Source organism: Ipomoea nil, unplaced genomic scaffold, assembly GCF_001879475.1.
Source record: "Ipomoea nil cultivar Tokyo-kokei standard unplaced genomic scaffold, Asagao_1.1 scaffold2283, whole genome shotgun sequence".
Lineage (NCBI taxonomy): Eukaryota > Viridiplantae > Streptophyta > Magnoliopsida > Solanales > Convolvulaceae > Ipomoea > Ipomoea nil.
This window is the reverse complement of record NW_017618711.1, coordinates 3,916,252-3,939,549: the sequence shown is the minus strand read 5'-3', so window position 1 is coordinate 3,939,549 and position 23,298 is coordinate 3,916,252. Positions and strand designations below refer to the sequence as shown.

Genomic DNA, 23,298 nt, shown 5'->3' with positions numbered 1-23,298 from the left:
CCAACAATTATCATTCAATTTGGTTAACTGATCAACTTTATCAGTTAATTTTGTTTGTTGAATTTCAAACATAGATATCTGGATTCAGTAATTAATTAACAAATGCAAAAATTAGTTAATTCAAATTTTAACTAACTCAATTTAGAATTAACCAAATAAAATGATTGTGACCAATCCACATCATTGGCAAAATTCGTAATCTCGTCACCATCCTTGCTACATGGGGCAAATTATTCTATGGACCGGTTCAAAAGTACATAATTTATATACTGAATGTTCATAATTTTTATATACTAAATGTTCATAATTTACATGTAAATATTCACAATTTACCTATTGAATGTTTGCAATTTACATATTGAATGTTCACAATTTTATATATTAAATATTCATAATTTACTTACTAAATGTCTACAATTTAACTTGTGAACATTTAATATATAAATTGTGAATGTTAACCCGAGTTTACCTTACAAGGTGGACCTAGGTCCATGGCATAGGTATTCCTACATGGCCTCCCAAATCCTCACGATCCACTAATACTAACTGTATTTCTAAAAGTATGTATTTCACGATCCACTAATACTAATGGCTTGTTTGGTTCACGGAATAGGCTGGGAATGGCATAGCATTCCTAGTAATAGGCATATTCCTTTGTTTGGTAACCATTTCTATTACCAGGAATATTATTCCTGGTAATAGCGTATTACCTCAAATAAGGTAATAGCTATTACTAGGGCCCCCCTGGTATTAGCCTATTACTGAACGCTCAGGAATAGATTTTAGAATCTATTTTCTTTTTTACTCCTTTCTTTAACCTAATTTTTTTATCATATATATAAATTTATCCTATTTCACCACCGTCGTCGCCGCCGCCGCCGCCACCACCACCACCATCGCCACAATTGTCGCCGCCCCCACCACTACCACCCCAGCACCACCACTGCCACCACCATCGCCGCCGCCGCCGCCCCCACCGCCACTGCCACAACCGTCACCGTCACCACCACAACCGTCGCCCCTACCACTGCCATCGCCACCACCACCACCATCGCCACCACCACCACCACCGCCACCATCACATATTTTTATAAGGGTATTTATGTCTTTTAAAACATATTTCATTTCTATTCCTTAAATCAACCAAACACTGTAATATAATTCCTAAAGTCTATTCCTTCCGCGAACCAAACAATAGAATACAATTCCTATTCTATTCCTTGCCTATTCCATTCCTTATGGAATAGCATTCCTATTACCTCAAAATTCATTCCGTGAACCAAACATGCTGTAATTGTATTTCTAAAAGTATGTATTTCTGCCAATTGGGTTGTATTGATCAGAGAAAACGAAAAAAATGGAAGAACAAAGTGAGACGGGTCGGGTTAAGATGGCAATGTAATACTTATCTTAGAAAATGTAATATAAAGTACTAATTAGGAATAAGTAATAAATTGTTTGTTACTTATAAAGAAAATTATAATATTTTGAGGAAAAAATGTAATACTTTTAAATCAAAATATAATATTAGAGATAGAGAGTTATATGAGGAAAATTATACGGAGTAATACTTATGAAGAAATTAAAAGTTTAATACTTATGAAAAATCTAACCCGTCTAACAGATTCTCATAGAATGAAAGTACATATAACATAACTCATTAAAAATTCCATGTCGTTATTAGCTAGTGCACACATTGAAAGCACTCGATAGTTTTATAAGAACATTTTTTTTTCCAATATTTTCTCTATATAGTTGTATGAATTAGTTCCTAATTTAGTGTTAAGTTTATGTATAAATAATTGTAATTGTTCAAGTGGAATGCAAGTCATTACTTACCTTCTTAGAAAATACTCCATCTGTCCCACTTTATATATCTGTCATACTTACTATTTATTGGTCAAACTAACTCTTATTTTTTACTTATTTTTAAATTTAATTTTTTGTGTTTAATAGTATTTTTAATGTAGTTTTTAAATATATAAATTTCATATAGCTCTACAATTATGAATCTACAGTATAAAAATTATGAATGTACAGTATAAAAATTATGGATATAAAAATTATGAATCTACACTATAGAAATTGCAAGGTGGGCACATTTTCACAACATAATTTGTCATAGAACGTACTTGTTGGGGTGTACCAAAACAAATGTAGTGATGATAGTACGTACTAATTGTACTTTTACGGTCAAAGTACTTATGAGATCCCTGTACTATAACGTTTTGTTCAATTTAGTCCTTCTACCTTAATTTTGTTCAATTTAGTCCCTATACTTTAAAAAGTGAAACGATTAAGGACAATAATTGATATTTATGTATTTATTTTGGACATATTATGTAATATATTGGTGGTAAAAATAAGTAATTTTAAATATTTATAAAATAATATATGAGTTGGTATGTAAGTATGATGATGTGATAGATAAGATGTCTACGCCATATCAGCGATTGTCCTTAATTGTTTCACTTTTTAAAATACAAGGACTAAATTAAACAAAATTAAGGTAGAAGGACTAAATTGAACAAAAGACTATAGTACAGGGACCTCATAGGTACTTTGACCTACTTTTACAATGCACATATAGTTTAAAGTAATGATATGAAAAATGGTGAAGTTAGTATTTATAGATTCTTTTTTTATATATAAACTAGATGTATTTTATTTAATTGATTGTGAAATCATATGTTTGTTTATTGAACAACTAACTGATATCATGATGTGACATGCTAGGCCGAAATTTTTCAGCTTAAATAATTGTAGTATTACTCATATTCTACAATGAAGTGCTGAATATATATAATAATTTTATGTATTTAGTAAAGTTATATGTTTTATTTTCTGAAATTAACTACGGAAAAGGTACAAGTTTAAAAATATAAAATACTGCATATATAGCACACATACACATTATATAATAGAAAATGATATTTTTTAGTTCTTCAATTATACATGTAGTATACTGTCCGGACGCCACCCAAATAATATACGTTTAGTATATTAAAAATGTACTTTTTATTTATAGTCCACACAATTGTGTGGACCATGGTCCATGTAATAATGATTGAACTCACACTAATCCATGTTCACACTGAGCCAACTCAATTAAGAGGCAAAGTACTAACAAGATTGGTTTTTCTATACGAGAGGGAGTTTAAACTCCCGACCTCTCTTAAGAAATGAGAGTGCACGGTCACTCATGCTAATCAAGTTGGTTTAAGACTCACTTTTTTAGTTGTCAATAAAGTGGGTTGGCAAAAACATTTTATAGGAGGGATAAAACTACGTGAATGACACAAATTAAAGTACCTTGACATATTAGAGTTATGCCTTTTTTCCATTCGATAAGTTAACAATTTTTGTTACAAAAGACTAAAAATGTCATTTGAGCCAAAACTAAGAAACTAATTTTACACATTTAATAACTTAGAAATTTAATGGTTAAGAAAGACCTTAATAATTCTATAAAAAAAAAAAAAAAAAACAAAAACTTGTGTGAGACCATCTCACGGGTCTTAATCGTGAGATGGGTCGTATCTTTGATTAATGAGGTTAAAGATCTGACCCATTAATTAAAGATTTGATACATTAATCAAAGATCCAACGCGTCTCACGAATTGAGACCCGTGAAACGGTCTCACACAAGTTGTACCCGTAAAAATAAAATAAAATTAAGGCTCTGCTTGACAGAGTTTATTTAGGAACTTATAGCTTATTTTAAGTTACTAATAAGTTATAAGCTCTGTTTGGTAATGTTCCCAAAATTAAATAAGCTAGTAGCTGCCAAACACCTTGTGCTCAGATGACATGTAATGACCTCTTAGGTAGCTTTTAAAAAATAAGCTAGGAGCTTCCTAATTTTTTTCCATCTTTATCCTTATTATTTTAAATAAATGACATCTTTTACCCTTCCCAATTAAAACCCTTTAGGCCTTTTTTCTTCTCCTATTTTTTTTTTTTTTTGAAGACAACAACTTAATGCATTAAATCATAATCAAGACAGTTTACAAGGAAAGTAGGGGGTGTATCAAACCACTCCCCGCAACCTGACATAGAACAAGCCTCCCGAGCAACAGTGTGGGCGGCAAAGTTCGCAACTCTGCAACTCTTCACCACCCAGCAACTCCTTAAAGTTCTAACTCCAATCGTCATTCATAAATAAATGACATCATTTACCGTTACCGATTAAAAATCATTTTTCTTTTGTTTTAATTTAATATATATCTTATATATATTATAAAAACAAAAATCTTTTTTTTTTATATAAATTAAATATATCTCATATATTTAATAATATAAAAACAATATAATAATCACATCATTTAAATTTTATGAAAATATTCTTTTTATTCTTTTTACATTTATCAGTTTATCAAAAAACTAATTTTACCAAATACTTTTAAGGATAATTAATTAGTTAACAGCTCTTCAGTTTTCATCTTCTAGCTTATAGCTTTTCAACTTTCAGCTATCTTTTTGGTTAGGTTTGTCAAACATAGCCTAAATGGTGGGGATAAAGATAGAAATTGATTTCATCTCCTTTTTCTTATTTGAGTATTTGACGCATATGTCCCTAGTGTTCAAGTAAGTTTATTGGACAAATTTTAAATTCCAACGTGAGAGTAAACAAAGATGCTAGGATTGCTAGGTAAGACTAGTCTTATATATATAATTTAGGTTGGTGCTCAATGTTAAAAATTTCGTTAGATTTTCTCTCTTCCTCACTAGAAACATCATGTGTCTTATATAAGGTGGAGAAAAAAAAAATATTAAAATTTCATGTTTAACCCTCTCACTTAAGTTTTTTTGTTTTTTTAATTATTTTTTTAATTTCATTTTCCCTATCCAAGTTTAACAAAATATTAACACACAAAAAAAAAAAAAAAAATCAAACTGCTACTTTGAAAATAATTAAAGGGCTAAAAAATATATGGCAATAATTAAAGGATTAGATCTAGAACCTTGAAATGCACTTCAGATTAATGGAGATATTGTCGAAGAGCCGCAATAGAGTCAGATTTGGGTAGCAAAATCATTAACAATATCAAAGAAGCTTCAGATTCTCCAAACGAGTTCAGCTTCAATCTTAAAAAACAGTCAGAGATTCAAGTTTCGTGTAGCATTTGAAATTTGTTTCAATGTCTGATTGTAAAAATGTTCTATAATTCCATCGTTTTTGTTGTAAACTTTTCATTGTATGATTAATGAATTAGCTCTTTTATTTCAAAAAAAAAAAAAAAGATTAGATCTATATTTGGAATATAATTCTAAGACAGAATATGTTATTGTTTTTATTATTATTATTATTATAATTTATCTCGTTAATAATTTCAAGTTATTGGTCAACTATAGAGCTGTTCCTTCGAGACAGTTAATCGGCAAAGTTTCATATTAAGATAAAAGTTTATTCCACTGAAGCAATTAATTGACAATTTGACGTATTAACCAAAAGCAGTGTAAAACACTATTCTATATCTAGAAACTCGAATATACTCTTCCTCAAGTGGGTGAAGCATGATTTTATACTTAAAAATTTAATTCAATTCTCAATCACCTCTCAGTCAGATCGCCTATCAGTCAAACACATCACTTATCCATATGAAATAGAGAAAGTATTCTTTGAATGGGTAGCTCAACTAGTTGTAGAGATAATTTTTTTATTTTTTAAAGACCAAGAATATGGTAGGCAATTCCATTTTTTGTCACAAGAGATAGAAAACGTATTCTACATCACCACATATAAGATTATTGAATTGATTTTTGGTAGCTAAAACTAGTTAACTTTCCATATGGGAGTATTTATAAATTTAATTATATTATTTGTTATCTTGACTTAGTTACACCCTTATGAATTCATAAATAATCAAAATAATAATTAAATACAAAATAATAATAATAATAATTATTATTATAATTATTATTATTATTATTATTATTATTATTATTATTATTATTATTATTATTATATTTAATTTAATGGTGTATATTAGCTAAACCTACTTCTATGTAATAGTTCACAAATCGTAAATTAAACCATATAAGAAAAGCAAGTCATATTATGAAAACCATGTGTGACGGACTCGAACCAGATTGTGTTGATTTAAGAATCGTACTTGTTATTATCTATGTATGAGAATTATGTTGTACCCACTTAGTTAACTTTTTTTTTAGTACTACATATACCGACTCTGTTACAAAGTAGTATCTATTGATAGTTACTTTCTCAACCTATTGAAGCACAAAGAGTCAATATCGCCCTCACTGATGCTCAAACCCTAATCTCTTTGGAAGAGCCATTTTATGCATACCACTAGATTACAAGGTCATTGGCCAGCTAACTCTTTATTAGAGAGGATTTTGGAGTATTGGTACTTGGTAGAGGCTGAAAAAATCTCCTACTCGATCTCATTTGATCTCTAATTCGAATGTACTTATATTGCTTGATGAAATTTCACTAACACCAAACTTATCATCAACTATCACTCTGAAAACCCAATGAGTTAAATGAAAAAAAAAAAAATCTTAATAAACGATTGTTGATAGCATACTTTCAGATTTTATGAACGGTAGATGTGATCACAACTATATGCAAAGTCGTAAGGTACTAGCACCAACACTAGACGTTGTGAACTCAATAAATGAGTATATGAGTGACTTGTATACTGCTGAGAGTACGACATACTTCAGTTGTGACACAATGTGTAAAGCAGACTCAGCTAGTGGAATACTTGGAGATGTCCACACTCCAGAGTTTCTCAATGGGTTGCGAGCATCTGGAATTCCAAACTATGCTTTAACATTGAAAGTTGAATCACCTATAATGTTGTTGCGAAATATAGATCACTCATTAGGCTTATGCAATGGAACGAGATTGCATTGGTTATTACAAGATTGTCCGAGCATGTTATTGAGGCCAAAAATAATGACGAGTGACAACGCCGGGAGTTCGGTATTGATACCTAGAATGTTAATGATTCCATCAGATACAAGATTGCATTTCAAATTTTAAAGGAGACAATTCCCATTAATGTTGTCATATGTAATGACAAAAAATAAAAGTCAAGGTCAGACACTATCTCATGTTGGGTTGCTGTTGAAGAAACTAGTGTTTGTATACGGACAATTGTATGTGGTTGCGTCTAAAGTTAGCAATCCTAAGGCTCTAAAAATTCTAATTTGTAATGATTTTAATAAGAGTTGTACTTTAACAACTAACGTTGTTTATCAAATTTTTTTTAATAATTTGTAAATAAAATGCTAATTTTCCAAGTCAATATTTTTTTTGCTGGTTTTGCAATATCCTATAATAACATATTTCAATGTTATTTGTATAGTTTAATTTATTACCATATATTCAATCGGTTTCTTTATTACAATAACATTGCAAATTAAAATATAATATGTAGACCGTGCATCGATACAATGTTAATAATAATAATAATAATAATAATAATAATAATAATAATAATAATAATAATAATAATAAAGAAAGAAGCCAAGCACATTGTACTCACGTACATTTCTGTGGCTCTCTTTGAGGGAATGTCACGAAATTTTTTAGCTACAACAGAAATTATATTGAACAATTACTACTTTATAATAGAGTCGATAATACTAAAAATAAATAAAAAAGAAAGAAAGAGAGGTTCATGAGATAAATGAGAATTATTGTGCCTAATTTAAACATAATAATTTTTTTTTACAAAAGAAAAATGCCACTGTCTACATACCTGCACGTACAGTCGTACAAGTACTATGAGCAGCTAATGGTACTATTTTTCAATTATAGTTACTACTCATATATATTATATATATGGCTATAGAATCAATACACACATTATGTCATTTTTATGAATGATGATGGAAATTTTACAATTTTTTTTGAGTGTGAGTAAACTTTACCTTGTGACTTTAGTCAGTAAATGACCATAAGAAAATAAAGTTATTCATAATTGACGGGTTCAAATTAAGGGAGTAAGAATTTAAACTCGGTGACTTTGTAATTACATGTGAAATATTTCTTGTTATTTTTGATTGGGGTTACTCATGATAACGTAAACCAAAAAACTTTCTTTTTCATTGGCCAATCAATTTCTTATCACAAAAGGCTGAATCCCCAACCCTAAGGGCTCCCACACTCCGACCAGACAGAGCATGTGGGAGACCAATCAATTTCTCCTGATCCAAGATCATTCCTTCTATTTAAACTGTTCTTCCCTCCCTCACATCCACCACCAAAACCAACATACACAACAAAGCACAAATCACATCTCTCTCTCTCTCTCTCTCCTCTCTCAATCTCTAGCAAACACTCAAACAGTACTTATGGGTTTTACCTCAATTTATGAGGATACCCATTGGTGGATGTTAACCTTACCAAGTGTTCTTGAAACTCAGTATCTATCAGACATTATGGTCCTTTTCATAATCTTGGCAGCGTTTCTGGTCGGTGGTTTGGTAACTCGGGCTTTTTCGGGTGGCGGCCCGGCTTGGAAAAACGGCCGTAACAGAATGGGCCGAGTCAAGATTCCTGGACCCACGGGCCTCCCCATTTTCGGCAGCTTATTCAGCTTGAGCCACGGCTTGGCTCACCGCACTCTGGCTGCCATGGCTTCCCGTGCTGCCAGTGCCAGTGTCGCCACCCAACTCATGGCATTCAGCCTCGGATCCACCCCGGTGGTAGTGGCGTCGGATCCGCACACGGCCCGAGAAATCCTGACTTCCCCGCACTTCGCGAACCGCCCCGTGAAGGAGTCGGCTAAGCAGCTGATGTTCAGCCGAGCCATCGGGTTCGCCCCCAACGGGTCGTACTGGCGGCTCCTGAGGAGAATCGCGTCAACTCACCTCTTCGCGCCGCAGCGCATTTTAGCGCACGGAAGCGGACGGTGGCTAGAATGCGCCGCCATGCTGAAATCCATAACCGAAGAGCAAAAACTCCATGGCTACGTAACCCTAAGGAAACACCTCCAGGCTGCTTCCCTCAACAACATCATGGGAATCGTTTTCGGGGAGAAATATGAAATGAATAACGAGGAAAAGAATAGTATAGAGGTTGAAGAATTAGTGAGAGAAGGGTTCGAGCTGCTGGGTGGTTTCAACTGGTCCGATCACCTGCCGTGGTTGAAGCATTTGTACGATCCATTTCGGGTCCAACAACGTTGTTTGGCCCTCGTCCCTCGTGTCCAAAGGCTAGTTAAGGCAATAATCGAAGAACACAAGAGCAAGAAACATGTGGAGGAAAATCATGTTTCAGATCATCAATCTTTCGTGGATGTCTTGCTCTCCCTAGATGGCGAAGAGAAGTTGGATGAGGATGACATGGTGGCTGTTTTGTGGGTAAGTAATAATAACTCACTAAAGATGTGTTTGAAAACCACAAAAATATTTTCTGAAAAAATGAGTCATTTTTCCGAAAATAGTATCATTTTTAGTATTGGTTGCATTATGAAAAACTGTCTTGGTCATTTTTTGTCCGTAAAAAATGACTTCCCTAACATTTTAGCTGAAGTCATTTTCTTACAAAGTCATTTTCCAAGTCAACAGAAAATGATTTCCTTTGACTTGATTTACCAGGCATATCAAAACACTGGAAACCCAGAAAATGATTTCTAGACATCCTAATAATTATTTTATTCTTTGAAGTGGTGCCAAAATATTTTTAATTTTTTTTTTTGAAAACCAAATATTTTAAAAATTATTTTACTTATAAAGTTAATTGTAAGCAAAATGCATGCATATACCATTTTCCATACATGTCATCTAATATAACGAGTACTTTACACTAAAATTTATAGAGATTATTATAGTCTAGATCACTAGATGGCAATCAATAGCATGATGTTAACGTTGTTTATATTTATTATGAGTTACAAAAGTTTATCATAATCCATAACTTGAAGTAGAAATGTGTCATTCTAATCAATAGGTGGCTATAATTGACCTGCAATAATGTAGTACAAAATTAAAGGTGTTATAACCTAAATGACTATATATATTGCATTAGAGAGTAAATTTTTGGATCACATCCATCTAGCCTAGGTATGGATATGATAGCTTAGTTGTTGTATCATATCTTTCCAAGATATTCTAGAAACCCATCACTTTCAATGCACTAACTCATTTTTCATGCTTAATTTTTTAAGGATGGTTTTATCCCTACTGGAAATTAAAGAATTTCCGACCACCTAAAAGTGATCTTAAATCAAGTTGATACCAAAAAGTGGTCGGAAATAGCAACAAAGGTTTTTCCGGATACCAAAAGTGGTCGGAACAAGACTTTCCACTTGATTTAATATCACTTTCAGGTGGTCGGAAATTTCATAATTTCCAGTAGTGATATTAAAACTCATGACTCTATTCTTGTTATTTGTTTTATTATAGGAAATGATCTTTCGTGGTACCGACACAACAGCTCTTCTAACGGAATGGATCATGGCAGAATTGGTTCTAAACCGAGGAGTCCAAGACAAGCTTAGGAATGAATTAGACAATATTGTTGGACAAAACAAAACCATCACTGATGCTGTCATTTCCCGACTACCTTATCTCCAAGCAATTGTAAAAGAGACTTTACGTCTACATCCACCGGGACCACTCCTTGCGTGGTCCCGACTGTCTACCTCTGACGTTCAACTTAGTAACGGGATGGTGATCCCTGCCAACACGACTGCCATGGTCAACATGTGGGCCATTTCTCATGACCCCGCCTTGTGGGACCAGCCATTTGTGTTCTCTCCGGAGAGGTTTGACCCTGCCGCCCCCGGTGGGATGTATGTGGACGTGAGGGGGAACGACTTGAGGCTCACACCGTTTGGAGCTGGCCGGAGGGTTTGTCCGGGGAAGAACTTAGGATTAGCCACGGTGAGTTTATGGGTGGCAAACTTTGTTCAACATTTCGAGTGGATTGAGATTGAGAGTCAACCTGTAGACCTAAGTGAGGTTTTGAAGCTCTCGTGTGATATGAAACATCCGCTATTGGCTAAGGTTGTCCCACGAAATTATTGACGCCTATGTATTCAGGTTCCCTTGTGCCTTTACTCTCTGATCTCAACCTATCAACCTATATAAGTTGTGTGTAATTTAACATAATTAAGTAATGTTGTTTGAGGTTTTCAAAAAATTAATGTTGTTTGAAGTAATGTTTTTGTGTAAAAGGGGAAGTCGTCACTTGTTGATCTACATATATATGATATATGTAACTGTAACCTGTACTATTTATAGGAATAAGTAATATTTAATATATATATATTAATATACTATTTATTGATCTTAGGGTTTTCTTCCCGGGTTAGGGCAAATTATACCATGGACCAAAGTCCACATGGCATTGTAGACCATGATTCAAAATGACATTTATATTGGGGGTGTTTGGTAAATGGTTGTTAGCTGATTGAGTTAATGAGTTTGACTAGTTGATAACATTAGCTGATTGTAGAGTAGTGTTTGGTAAATTAGCTGATTACATACAAAATGACTTTCTCAAAAAGCTGATCTAAAAAACTAATTTGAGTAGCTCTTTGAATTGTAGCATTTTGGAACAATAAATTGTTGCAAAAAGCTAATTAATCAAACACTCATATTGATTGTTTAACCAAGTCAAACAGCTAATAATGGTCAAATAAGCCAAAATTGGCTAGCAGAATAACTATTTTACCAGGACATTATGTATCTACAGTTAATAGATTATGTGCTTGCAGTTAACATATATATTACGTGTCTGTAAATAAATTAAAAACATATAATATGTTAACTACAAGCACATGCATAATATTTAAATGTAGGCACATAATATATATGCAAATAACATATTATATGCATGTATTTAACATACTAGTTTTTTTACGCGCTTTGCGCGAATGGAATAATGCCCAATGATTATTTTTAAATAAGTATTTCAAAGTATATCAACGCAATATTATATCGGAGATGTTCATGCAAATGTAAATAAATATTGAATTTGTTTATTTAAATCGGTAATTCAAAATATATAAATGCAAGATAATATTTATTGAATTTTCTAATCGATATTTGGTAGTGGTAGTTTTCCCCTACATGTTTCATGCATTGTGAGATGTGTGTCGTAGGTTATCATATGAAAGTATTGAACAAAATATTAATATTTATTATATTTGTATAAAATACTTGGTAAATAAATATATATAATGTATTTTGTATTATAACTTTGATATTTAATTACAAGATAATGTAAAAAGAAGACAATGGACAATGCAGTGAATATAATAAATTGATAAATTTGAAGGTAATGAATCTTTGAATTGTAAAAAATATAGATAATATAACTAATGAAATTTTATCTATTTTTAAATTTTTTATAATGAATAATTTTTTTTAAATAAAGGCATTATAGACTTCTAATTCTAAATTAATTAAATGCATATGTATTATTTTTTGTTGTAGCTACTACTTTATTTTAGTTTAATAAGAGTAATAAAGTGGCGTATATACTTTTCATCAACAATAATGCAATCATTGATTTTCTTTTTAAAAAAAATACATACAAAAAATATTAATGCAAAAGTATAATTGAAATATTAAGTTTTTTTCTGATCTAAATAATCAAAAGAATATTAAGTTTTTTTCTGATCAAATGATTTTTAAAGTTCTTGATTTATAATCTTTGATGCTTAACTTTGAATATTATGTATTTAGTCAGACTAATTATTTGAACAAAGTTTATGTTAAATTTTATATTATATACTAGTTTTTTACGCGCATTGCACGATTGGGATAATGCCCAATGTATTTTTTTTTTTTAAATAAGTACTTTAAAGTATATTAAGGCAGGATTATATTGAAATTGTTCATGCATAGAACTCCGACCCGACAGAGCATTGTGGGAAGTTGTAAATCACGGTGACTCAATGGTTCAGCAGACAGGGCCAAATGCTGATACGTACAAGGAATCTGCCCACTTTGGACATAATTCCCGCACTGCCGCTGCCGAGGTTCAAACCTTGGTCTCTTCTCCCAAATACTACCCACTAAATCATTGAGCTAAGCCCGTGCGGGTTAAATAGATAATTCTAAGTTTACAAATGCAAGATAATATAATCAAGATTGATTATAATTGTCAATAAAATAATTGTATAGGTATGGTTGAAACCAAATACGGGACATAAGGGAAAACAAATAAAAATTAGGGCATAAAATATTAAATATATACTAATATTGTTTGAGGAGATTCCGACATTAGGATTTGTGGTTAAGTTCTATTAAGACTTTAATATTAGAATTAGATTAATGGTGTAGTTATAATTCTATATTAGACTTTAATATTAGAATTAGACTAACGGTGAATTAACGGAAAAGTTAAATGGATAATCATATAATTAAGGATAAATTATAAAATCTTAAAAGAAAAAAATTAAAACCTGAACAATATGAACCATTCATTTGATTTAATAATTTGGGCGGTCATTTTTTCTACCCAATGTTAATAATTAAATAAATTCGCTGGTCAAATCCGCTAGTATAATCCGCTAACGCTAACCGCTAACTGCTGATTGTCAAACAAGGACATTGCGAGGTAATTCTTACTTCAATTTGTTGTGTGATTTGAATACTCTCTTTGTCACAAAATCTCTCAAGTAGTTAATATGGTTGGCTTTATTAATTATATTTTTTTTAATTTTTTCATGGTATTAATAAAATACTTCGTAAATAAATATATAGCATTATTTTGTATTATAACTTTGATATTTAATTAGAAAAATAGTGCACAAAAAAGATAATAGATAATGTAGTGAATATAATCAATTGATGAATTTGAATGTAAAAATTTTTACATTTGAGAAAAATAAAAACAATATAACTAATGAAAATATTTCTTTTAATTAATTTATTGATAATTAATAATTTTTTTTCACTGAATAAAGACATTGTAAGGATAATGTAGCGAATATAATCAATTAATAAATTTAAATATAAAGAATTTTTATATTGAAGAAAAGTAAAGACAATATAACTAATAAAATTATTTCTCTTATTTAATTTATTGATAATGAATAATTTTTTTTTTGAATAAAGACATTGTGGACACATAATTCTAAATTAAAGAAATGCATATGTATTATTTTTCGTTGTAACTACTAAATTATTATTTATATAATTTAATAAGAGTAAAATAGAGTACTAATTATGCCAACTTTGATTGAGATGAGGTTCGAACCTAAGACCTTTTTTTTTTTTTTTTTTTTATTGAAATCAATGAGTAAGTTAACGGTGAACTAACGGCAATTCTTAAAATTTTAACGGAATTAGTAACGGTGTGTGTGTATTTTAGGAAATTTTAGTGTGAAATTTAAATCTGATCAATCTTTTAATCAATCTGAGCCATACATTTGATTAAAATCTGTGACCGCCATTTTTTCTACCCATTATAGGCCTAACTCTCTTGGGCTCTTATTAGTATGTATATGTATGTATATATATATATATATATATATATATATATATATATATATAGTAGAGATAGATAGTAGATATAGTAGATATTTTAAATATATTTTAACATATTTGTAGTAGATATTTAACAATTATGCCAACTCTAATTGGGATGGGGTTCGAAACTAAGACTTTTCTTATAGAAATTAATGTGTAAGTTTAAAATAATAAATACTTAACGGAATATTCCGTTACTAAAGTTTATGCTAACGGAATTTATGTTATTTAAGGAAAGAAAATAATATAATAGAGGGTAAATAAGAAAAATCAATAAAAAATACTAAAACAAAAATAATATGAACCATTCATTTTAAGAAACAATAGTATAATATGAACCATTCATTTTAAGAAACAAAAGGACTGACATTAGAATTGTAGATAGATTATAGGTCTACAGTTCATATATTTTGTGTCTCCAATTTATTTACATGCGAATAATTTATTAACCGAAGGCACATAATTTTTAGATCAAGATCCACAATACAAGGTGAATCCTGGTCCATGGTATAACAATTGCAGGGTTATGTTTTACTCTTATTAGAATTGTAGATTATAGGTCTACAGTTCATATATTTTGTGTCTCCAATTTATTTACATGCGAATAATTTATTAACCGAAAGCACATAATTTTTAGATTAAGATCCACAATACAAGGTGAATCCTGGTCCATGGTATAACAATTGCAGGGTTATGTTTTGGGCTTTTAGGTTGGTATTTCTCGACAGTAACGGCAAAGTGATTTTCCTAGGCAAATTATTGTGTGGATCACGATCCAAAACGACGATGTTATGATGTTAAACAAAGATTTCTTATTCTGCATGCGTGTTAGAATAATGAACATTTTAGGTTAAGATAATGTATTTTATTAGTTAGAATAATGTACTTTATGTATTAGAATAATGTACTTTATGTGTAAGAATAATGAAATTTTTGGTATAAGATAATGTATTTTATGAGTTAGAGTAATGTACTTTAATTTGTGTTAGAATGAAGTATTTTATGAGTTAGAATAAAATAAAATGTACTTTGTCTTAAAACAATGAAATTTTTGGGATAAGATAATGTATTTTACGAGTTAATATAATTTACTTTATATGTTACAATAATGTATTTTATGATTTAGAATAAGTATTTAATGGCTCAAATTTGTCCACACGGACTCATATAACTGGATGCACAAGAGCAGTAGACTATATATATATATATATATATATATATATATATATATATATATATATATATATATATATATATATATATATATATATATAGGGAAGGGTTCAGGTGCGGGTATAGCTTTCCGTGCGGTTGTGCGGTTAGATCTGAGCTGTTGATCAAATTTAGATCAACGGGTCAAATCAATGAAAATTAAAAAAAAAAAACGCGTGTCTGGAAAAAAGAAGCATAAGCTAAAAATGACGCACCTTAAGTGATAGAAACATGCACCTTAAGTGTTAGATCTTAAGCACAAACTCACGCACATTAAGTACAAAACTCACACACATTAAGCACAACCTCACGCACATTAAGCACAAAACACACGCACTTTAAATATTAACTCACAGACTTTAAGTTTCAACAACTATTGACATTAAGCACAAACTCACGCACATTAAGTATAAAACTCACGCACATTAAGCACAACCTCACGCACATTAAGCACAAAACTCGCGCACTTTAATTATTAACTCACAGACTTTAAGTTTAAACAACTACTCACATCAAGCACAATCCCACGCACATTAAGCACAAACCTCACGCACCTTACGCACAAACCTCACGCACCTTACGCACAAACCTCACGCATATTAATCACAGATCCGCTCACCTTAATTTTGACCTAGATGCAAAAATTACAAAATTGTCACCGCGTTTTTTATTTAAATTTTGATAATTCTGGACGTTGATTTAAGCGAGATGAATGGCCCAGATTAAACCGCACCAGAACCTAATTCTCTCTCTTTCTATATATATATATATATATATATATATATATATATATATATATATATATATATATATATATATATATATTTATTTATTTATTTATTTATTTATTTATTTATTCATTTATTGTCTTTTCACACTTATCATCTTATTCAACAACTAATTTTATCAAACACGCATTTTAATTTCAATCAGTTAGTTTATTAGTTACTAGCTTTTTCAGCTTTAGCTTTTAGCTATCTTATAAGGTAGGTATGTCCAACAGAGCCGTAGTAAGTCTAGAGTAAAGAAATCGAAGGAAAAAAAATTAAATGTTTTAAATCTTTTGGATTATGGGCTGGACATGTTTAGGCCAAGATTTTTATTATTTGACTCGTAGATTATGTTGTGGAAATGTGTTCACCATGCGTATGTTGAACACATAGGTAGATTCATAATTTTTATGTTGTAGATTCATAATTTTGTTAGTCATTCTCTCTTCGCAATCGCATTATTTCGTCTTCGCAGTACAGATATTATGAATCTACAGTATATAAATTATGAATCTACAGTATAGAAATTATAGATCTATCCCGTGTTCACTATGCACATGGTGAACACGGTTCCACAACATAACTATTGTATTTGACTCAGCCAGCCATGTCACATATTTTAATCGAACTAGCCCAATCATATTAAAATCACATATATCATGAGTCAAAGTCCACCTTACATGGTAAAAAAGGTCTCCATCAAACAAGCCATGGACTAACGATTACCTATGGCCTCCCTCCAAAGACGACCAAGAAAACCTTAACTTCTTTAGAAAATCTAGAGGATGTTTTAGCCGTGTCATTCCTAACTATTTTCATGAATTGGGTGAATTCATTTTCATTTTTTTGTGCTTCTTTGCATGACTAAACCCATAAAATCTCAAAATAATGATCATAAGAGCAAATGAAAAAACAATATTTATGTACCATTTCAAACATCTTTTAAGTATTATTTTTTTTGTTTTGTTTTGTTTTTTTTTTTTTTATAAAAAATTTATAGCAAAAGAAAATGTTTCACAACATGATGAATACGATGTGATTAGTTTAAAATTTGAAAAAGGAAAAAATGAACTCCTATTGTTTAATTATTATTTACTCTGTAACACAGAGTACAAAATTCTGTTGTTTTTATTTTGGTCAATATGAAATGCAGTAAGGAAAATCCATAAAGCATCGTATACAGCATTTATAGGACTAGGTCTGAACAAGCAAAAGCTTTAAAATAAAGCATAGCAGTTGGAGATGCGGGGTATCGATCCCCGTACCTCTCGCATGCTAAGCGAGCGCTCTACCATCTGAGCTACATCCCCTTCTGAAATTTTATTCATTATTAATATATATATATATAAACTTCATCACTTTTGAATTAAAAAATTGAATTAATTCGATTTACTGTCGACAAAACCAATTTGGAGGTGCGGGGAATCGAACCCCGTGCCTCTCGCATGCGAAGCGAGCACTCTACCATATGAGCTACACCCCCATTGATACTCGGAAGAGCTGAAATTATACTAGTATCATAGTATGTGTGTAAACTGGAGTGTACTATTTCAAATTAGGAGAGAATGAGAATTGATTTCGAAATAACTTAGACTCTAACACAAAGTCACATACCTGTATTATTAGATGGTTTAAGCATTCTTTAGAATTTGGATCTTAGGAAGATTGTAGGATTGATCAAGTGAAGTTTATTTCAAAATTTGTATAGTGGGGAAAGAGTTTTTATTGTTGGAACACAGAATGATATATATTATTAGTAAGAAGTTGGTAGTAGCTAAAAAATAACTTAGACTCTAACGCATTCGAAGTTTTTTTTTTTTTTTTAATTAGTTAAAAATTATTATTTTTTTTTAAATTTTTAAGTAGGATTTCACATAAGATGCCATGTAAGTAAAGTTGACCGGTTACCTTTAATTTGGGTAATATGTTAATAGGTTAATTGTACAAATTTAACAACTTTAATCGTTTAATTGGAATTTTTTTATTTTATTTCGAGGTTCTAATTCAACTTTGTTATATAGTAGCTAGTCATGAGACAAAATGTAAAAAAGAAAAAAAAAAATACTAAAAATAGATACTCCTTAATAATTAAAGACAAAAATAAAAATAAAAATGAGGTAATAATGCTGTAACGCCAAAAGTTGTTATTACAATCCGATTACAATCTCATAATCTCATAATCTCATAATTTGTAATTCTTTGAATTGTTATTAATTCTCATAATCTCTCGTTGCTACTCATTTCAAACTTAGTAGTTGGTATAGTAAGCCGCCGGAGATGACATTGTGACAATATTCTTTCCCCCACTTATTCACTGCCGCTCCAAATAGACAAAAATTACGCACGAAGAAATTATGGCACGCCGTCGAGGATTACAAAAGCATGGTGTTTGTCCGAAAGGTATGGTGGAGTGGGTGGGACATGATTCTCGTGTATAAAAGTCACGAGTTTGATTTTTATCGACGCTCTCTCAATCAAGCCCATCGCACAGGGTATTCATAATATGATTGTCTATCCTATGTGGTTTGCAGTCTTGCAGACGGTATATTATACATGTGAGATTTATTTAGTACACACTTTCAAAAACTGACGATCAAAAACAAAAAAGAGGACATGGAATTTAACCTAACCATTATTACGCTAAAATCATTTCATTTTTTTTTCTTTCGAATTTTCCGGTGAGAGACTTCCACAAATGTTACAAAGACATGGATATTGCCAATGCTAGTTTATATTCTTTATGTTATTCTTTGTATGGGTTTAATCCTTTTCTTTTTAATTTATTTTTTGTGACAAAAAAAAAATAGAGTGAACCAAAATGGTATTTATTTAATTTGAGAAGCTTCTGTCATTTTCATTGTGATATTTTATTTTATTGTTATTTATTGCAAAGATTAGATTGATCTAGTTTTTAATAGTGGCGAATTGACTGCCCAAGAAAGAAAAATACAATATCATTTCTTGTAACAGGGAGGTCTTTTTGACTTGTCTAGAAGCTAGCAGATGTAGCCTATAAATGCATTGAGCATTTTAGACAATTTTAGATGAGCAACGTTAATTCCTTTGTTGTTAAAAACTGTGTTTGATTAATTATGAAGCCTTTTGTTCTGCAACTGTTTGGAGTTCTCCTCCTTGGTGCAATTCTGCATACCCAAGCCAGAACAACCCATAATCACACATTCATTGTAAGTATTTATATATATTCACCCTCTTCTTCCCTACAATGCACATGAACTACTCTAGGGTAGATCCGTAGATTGTGTGGCTGAAATTTTAGATTATGTGTATTCATGTTTAGCTCTAACGAGGAAGTGGTTTCATTTGATCACTAACATATATAAATAAATAAATAAATATAAGCTAATTAATGTTCTAGTGAGACAACATTTTTCCGTGAGACTATGAGACAAAACATGAATGCACACAGTCTACTACTGCACACACACTAGATCGTGTGCATTCATTGTTGGGCAAATTGTACATACTCTAGTTTGTGTGCAATATTCTTGTAGTAGACTGTGTACATTGATGTTGTGTCTTGTAGTCTCACGGGAAGATGTTGTCTCATTTGATTTATATATATATATATATATATATATATATATATATATATATATATATATATATATATATATATATATATATATATGTGAGAACAAACTTTTAGGTAAAAATTAATGACTAATCTAATCCATCAATCTAAGTGAATAACCGTGGAGAGTTGTTGGAAAAATAAGGAGAAAAATGGCCGGGTTCATTTTATAAATTTGAGCCTGTATTTTTTCACTAAACTCTTCAACCATTAATGAACTTATTGAGATTCAACCTCAGTTTTTTTATAGGAGGATCATATTCTCATTTATTACATATTTATATTTTATATAATACTCCGTAATTATATGCAATGTTGCAAAAATTGGTCTAGGCACACTCCCGCCTAGGCGCCACTATAGGTCGTGACAATTATCACCCTAAGCGATCAGTTGCCTAGGCGCTCGCCTAGCGCCTAACTCGGCCGAGTTAACTCGTCCATTTCGATCGAGTTAGCCGAGTTGTAAATCAAGATAGTATAGTTGTAAAGTACAAATATGGTGCATTATGCCTATTTACTATAGGAGATCTTGTTAGAAAGACTACCTTTCTTTTAATTATATTTAAAATGTGGCAAAAAAAAAATAGTTAGAGATTAAATATGAAAATGACATTGTATTCATATTTCAGCGGTGTTACAGACGCCGAACCGGAAAACGGAAGTGAAGGTTCTAGAGTATGGGTCGACGGTGGAGATTGTCTTCCAGGGGACAAATCTGGTGGCCGGGATCGACCATCCGATGCACTTGCATGGATATAGTTTCTACGTTGTGGGATGGGGTTTTGGTAATTTCGACAAGATTAAGGATCCTCTGAACTATAATCTAGTGGACCCTCCTCTCCAGAACACCATAGCAGTTCCTAAGAATTCATGGACAGCCATCAGATCGATTCAAAGCAAATAATCCTGATAATTAACCCGCATAGGTAGCTCAACTGGTCATAGAAGTGAAAGTTTGAAAAAATGACCAGGATCGAATCTCACCAGCGACAGTGTGGGAGCAACCTCTTAAAGTGAGGGGGTTCCTTGTGTGCAGTGAGCAAAGATATAACCTCTGTGATTCATGTTCAGTTGAGTCACCATGATGTACCAAATGCTCTGTCGGGCCGTGATTGGGGTTCAACCTTTTGAAAGAATAATCCTGGTAATTAATCAATATAATACTTCTATTTCTCTCTCAATCCCCCCACCCCTTGGAATTTTTTAAATTGTAGCATAAATTGATATTTAATTAAGTCACAATTTTGAGGTCAGGTCAATGAATTTGATATATTATACAATTATATCTTTTTGTTAAGCTCTCATCACTATAATATATATTATGTTGTGATTTTCGATAGGAGTATGGCTTATGCATCGTCATCTCGCCCGTCACCTAAGCTGGGGTATGGACATGTCATTCATAGTCAAAGATGGCAAGGGTTCAAATGAGAAATTGTTGCATCCTCCTCCAGATATGCCAAAATGTTATTGATTTTCAATGCATATTTGATTATATCTTTATATTATAATAGTTATTGCGGGTGTTATATTGGGATACGACCTATTAACAAGAGATCATGCGATAATTAATTGGTTGCTTAATAGAAACTTAGTTAAACTTATATGTACCATTTCAAACATCTTTAAGTTTTTTCTTTCTTTTTGAATAATAAAATATTTATAGCGAAAGAAAATACTTTACAACATAATGAATTACGATGTGGTTTGTAATTGTACATATAAGTTTGTAACTCTTTCTATCAAAGGTGCCTATTTTTGAAAGATCAAGTATGACAGATAGACCCATAGTGGTGTAGAATTGTTCCACTTGGTTTCGGCCTAACCATGTCAAGTTCTCGTGCTTATCAGATTCAGGTTATTGGTTATATTATTATTTTATTTTTAGATTCGGGTTAATCGTAACCCTAAATCTCGGGTTGTCGGCCTTATTAGGCGGGCCAAATTATTTAAACTAAAACTGAAAACTGAAAACTGAAAATGAATATATACATTTGATAGAACTAACGGTTTAACCAGATGAGCATTGGGAACATTAGAGTTTAAATCAAGTAGTAGCAAATTAGCGATTACAAATATATTTTCAAGAATTATTTATTTTATAATGAGTCCTTTTAATAAATGCAATTGCAAATTTAGAACTAACCAGGTTTAGAGAGTGTAAAGTATATAGGTTAAACTTATATGTACCATTTCAAACATCTTTAAGTTTAAGAAAATACTTTACAACATAATGAATTACGATGTGGTTTGTTTAAAATTTGAAAAAGGAAAAAAGATCTCCTATTGTATAATTATTATTTACTCTGTAATACATTGTACACAATTCTGTTGTTTTTTTTGGTCAATACGAGTAAATATTTTGAAGAAATATGAAATGCAGTAAGGAAAATCCATAAAGCATCGTATACAGCATTTATAGGACTAGGTCTGAACAAGCAAAAACTTTAAAAAATAGCAGTTGGAGATGCGGGGTATCGATCCCCGTACCTCTCGCATGCTAAGCAAGCACTCTACCATCTGAGCTACATCCCCGTCCGAAAGCTTATTCGTTATTTATTTATATAGCAGAAACAAAAATCACTTTTGAATAAAGAAATTGAATTAATTCGATTTACGGTCGACCAAAAAATAATTTTGGAGGTGCGGGGAATCGAACCCCGTGCCTCTCGCATGCGAAGCGAGCGCTCTACCATATGAGCTACACCCCCATTGCTACACGGAAGAGCTGAAATTATACTAGTCCGCAGGTAAATTTGAGTGTTACTGTTTTTAATTGTGAGAGAATGAGAATTGATTTCGAGAACACAAAGTCTCATACCTGTATTATAGGATTACTAGAGTTTAGTTAAGAATGAATACGAAAATTATACATTCAAAAAAAAAGAATACGAAAATTATAGGAGTGTTACTATTTTTAATGAATTTTTTGAACTGCACTCATAAAAATTTTAAAGTGAACTTTTAAAATTTGTAAATTGCAATTTTATATATTATAAAGTGTACTTTATAATTTTGAACTGTGCACTCTAGTTATAATTTTTAATCTGGAAAAATTACATTTTTTGTCCCTAAGTTATAAAGTAATTATAGAATTCGTCTCTAAGTGTTGGTAAAGGGACGAAAAGTGAGCATGACCAACACTCAGACACGAATTCTTTAATTACCTTATAACTTAGGGACGAAAGACGCAATTATCCATTTTAATCTTTAAATATTATTTATAGTAGGGATGGACATTTCGGGATTCGGTCCGGTTTT

General features: G+C 31.3%; 1 protein-coding gene and 4 non-coding genes across 5 annotated transcripts; 1 reads left to right on the top strand and 4 right to left on the bottom strand.

Moving 5' to 3' along the window:
- The first annotated feature begins 8,178 nt into the window (after positions 1 to 8,178).
- LOC109151100 (cytochrome P450 78A7) lies at positions 8,179 to 11,100 on the top strand. Its single transcript, XM_019299013.1, has 2 exons — positions 8,179 to 9,339; positions 10,384 to 11,100. The coding sequence occupies exons 1-2, from the start codon at positions 8,329 to 8,331 to the stop codon at positions 11,005 to 11,007; spliced, it is 1,635 nt and encodes a 544-aa protein (XP_019154558.1). The 5' UTR covers positions 8,179 to 8,328; the 3' UTR covers positions 11,008 to 11,100.
- Positions 11,101 to 17,682: 6,582 nt separating this feature from the next.
- Positions 17,683 to 17,755, bottom strand: TRNAA-AGC. Its single transcript has one exon. It is a non-coding gene; the product is annotated as a tRNA-Ala (tRNA).
- A 100-nt stretch (positions 17,756 to 17,855) lies between these two features.
- On the bottom strand, positions 17,856 to 17,928 carry TRNAA-CGC. The gene has a single exon. It is a non-coding gene; the product is annotated as a tRNA-Ala (tRNA).
- Positions 17,929 to 22,499: 4,571 nt separating this feature from the next.
- TRNAA-AGC lies at positions 22,500 to 22,572 on the bottom strand. Its single transcript has one exon. It is a non-coding gene; the product is annotated as a tRNA-Ala (tRNA).
- A 103-nt stretch (positions 22,573 to 22,675) lies between these two features.
- Positions 22,676 to 22,748, bottom strand: TRNAA-CGC. Its single transcript has one exon. It is a non-coding gene; the product is annotated as a tRNA-Ala (tRNA).
- Positions 22,749 to 23,298: the final 550 nt, after the last annotated feature.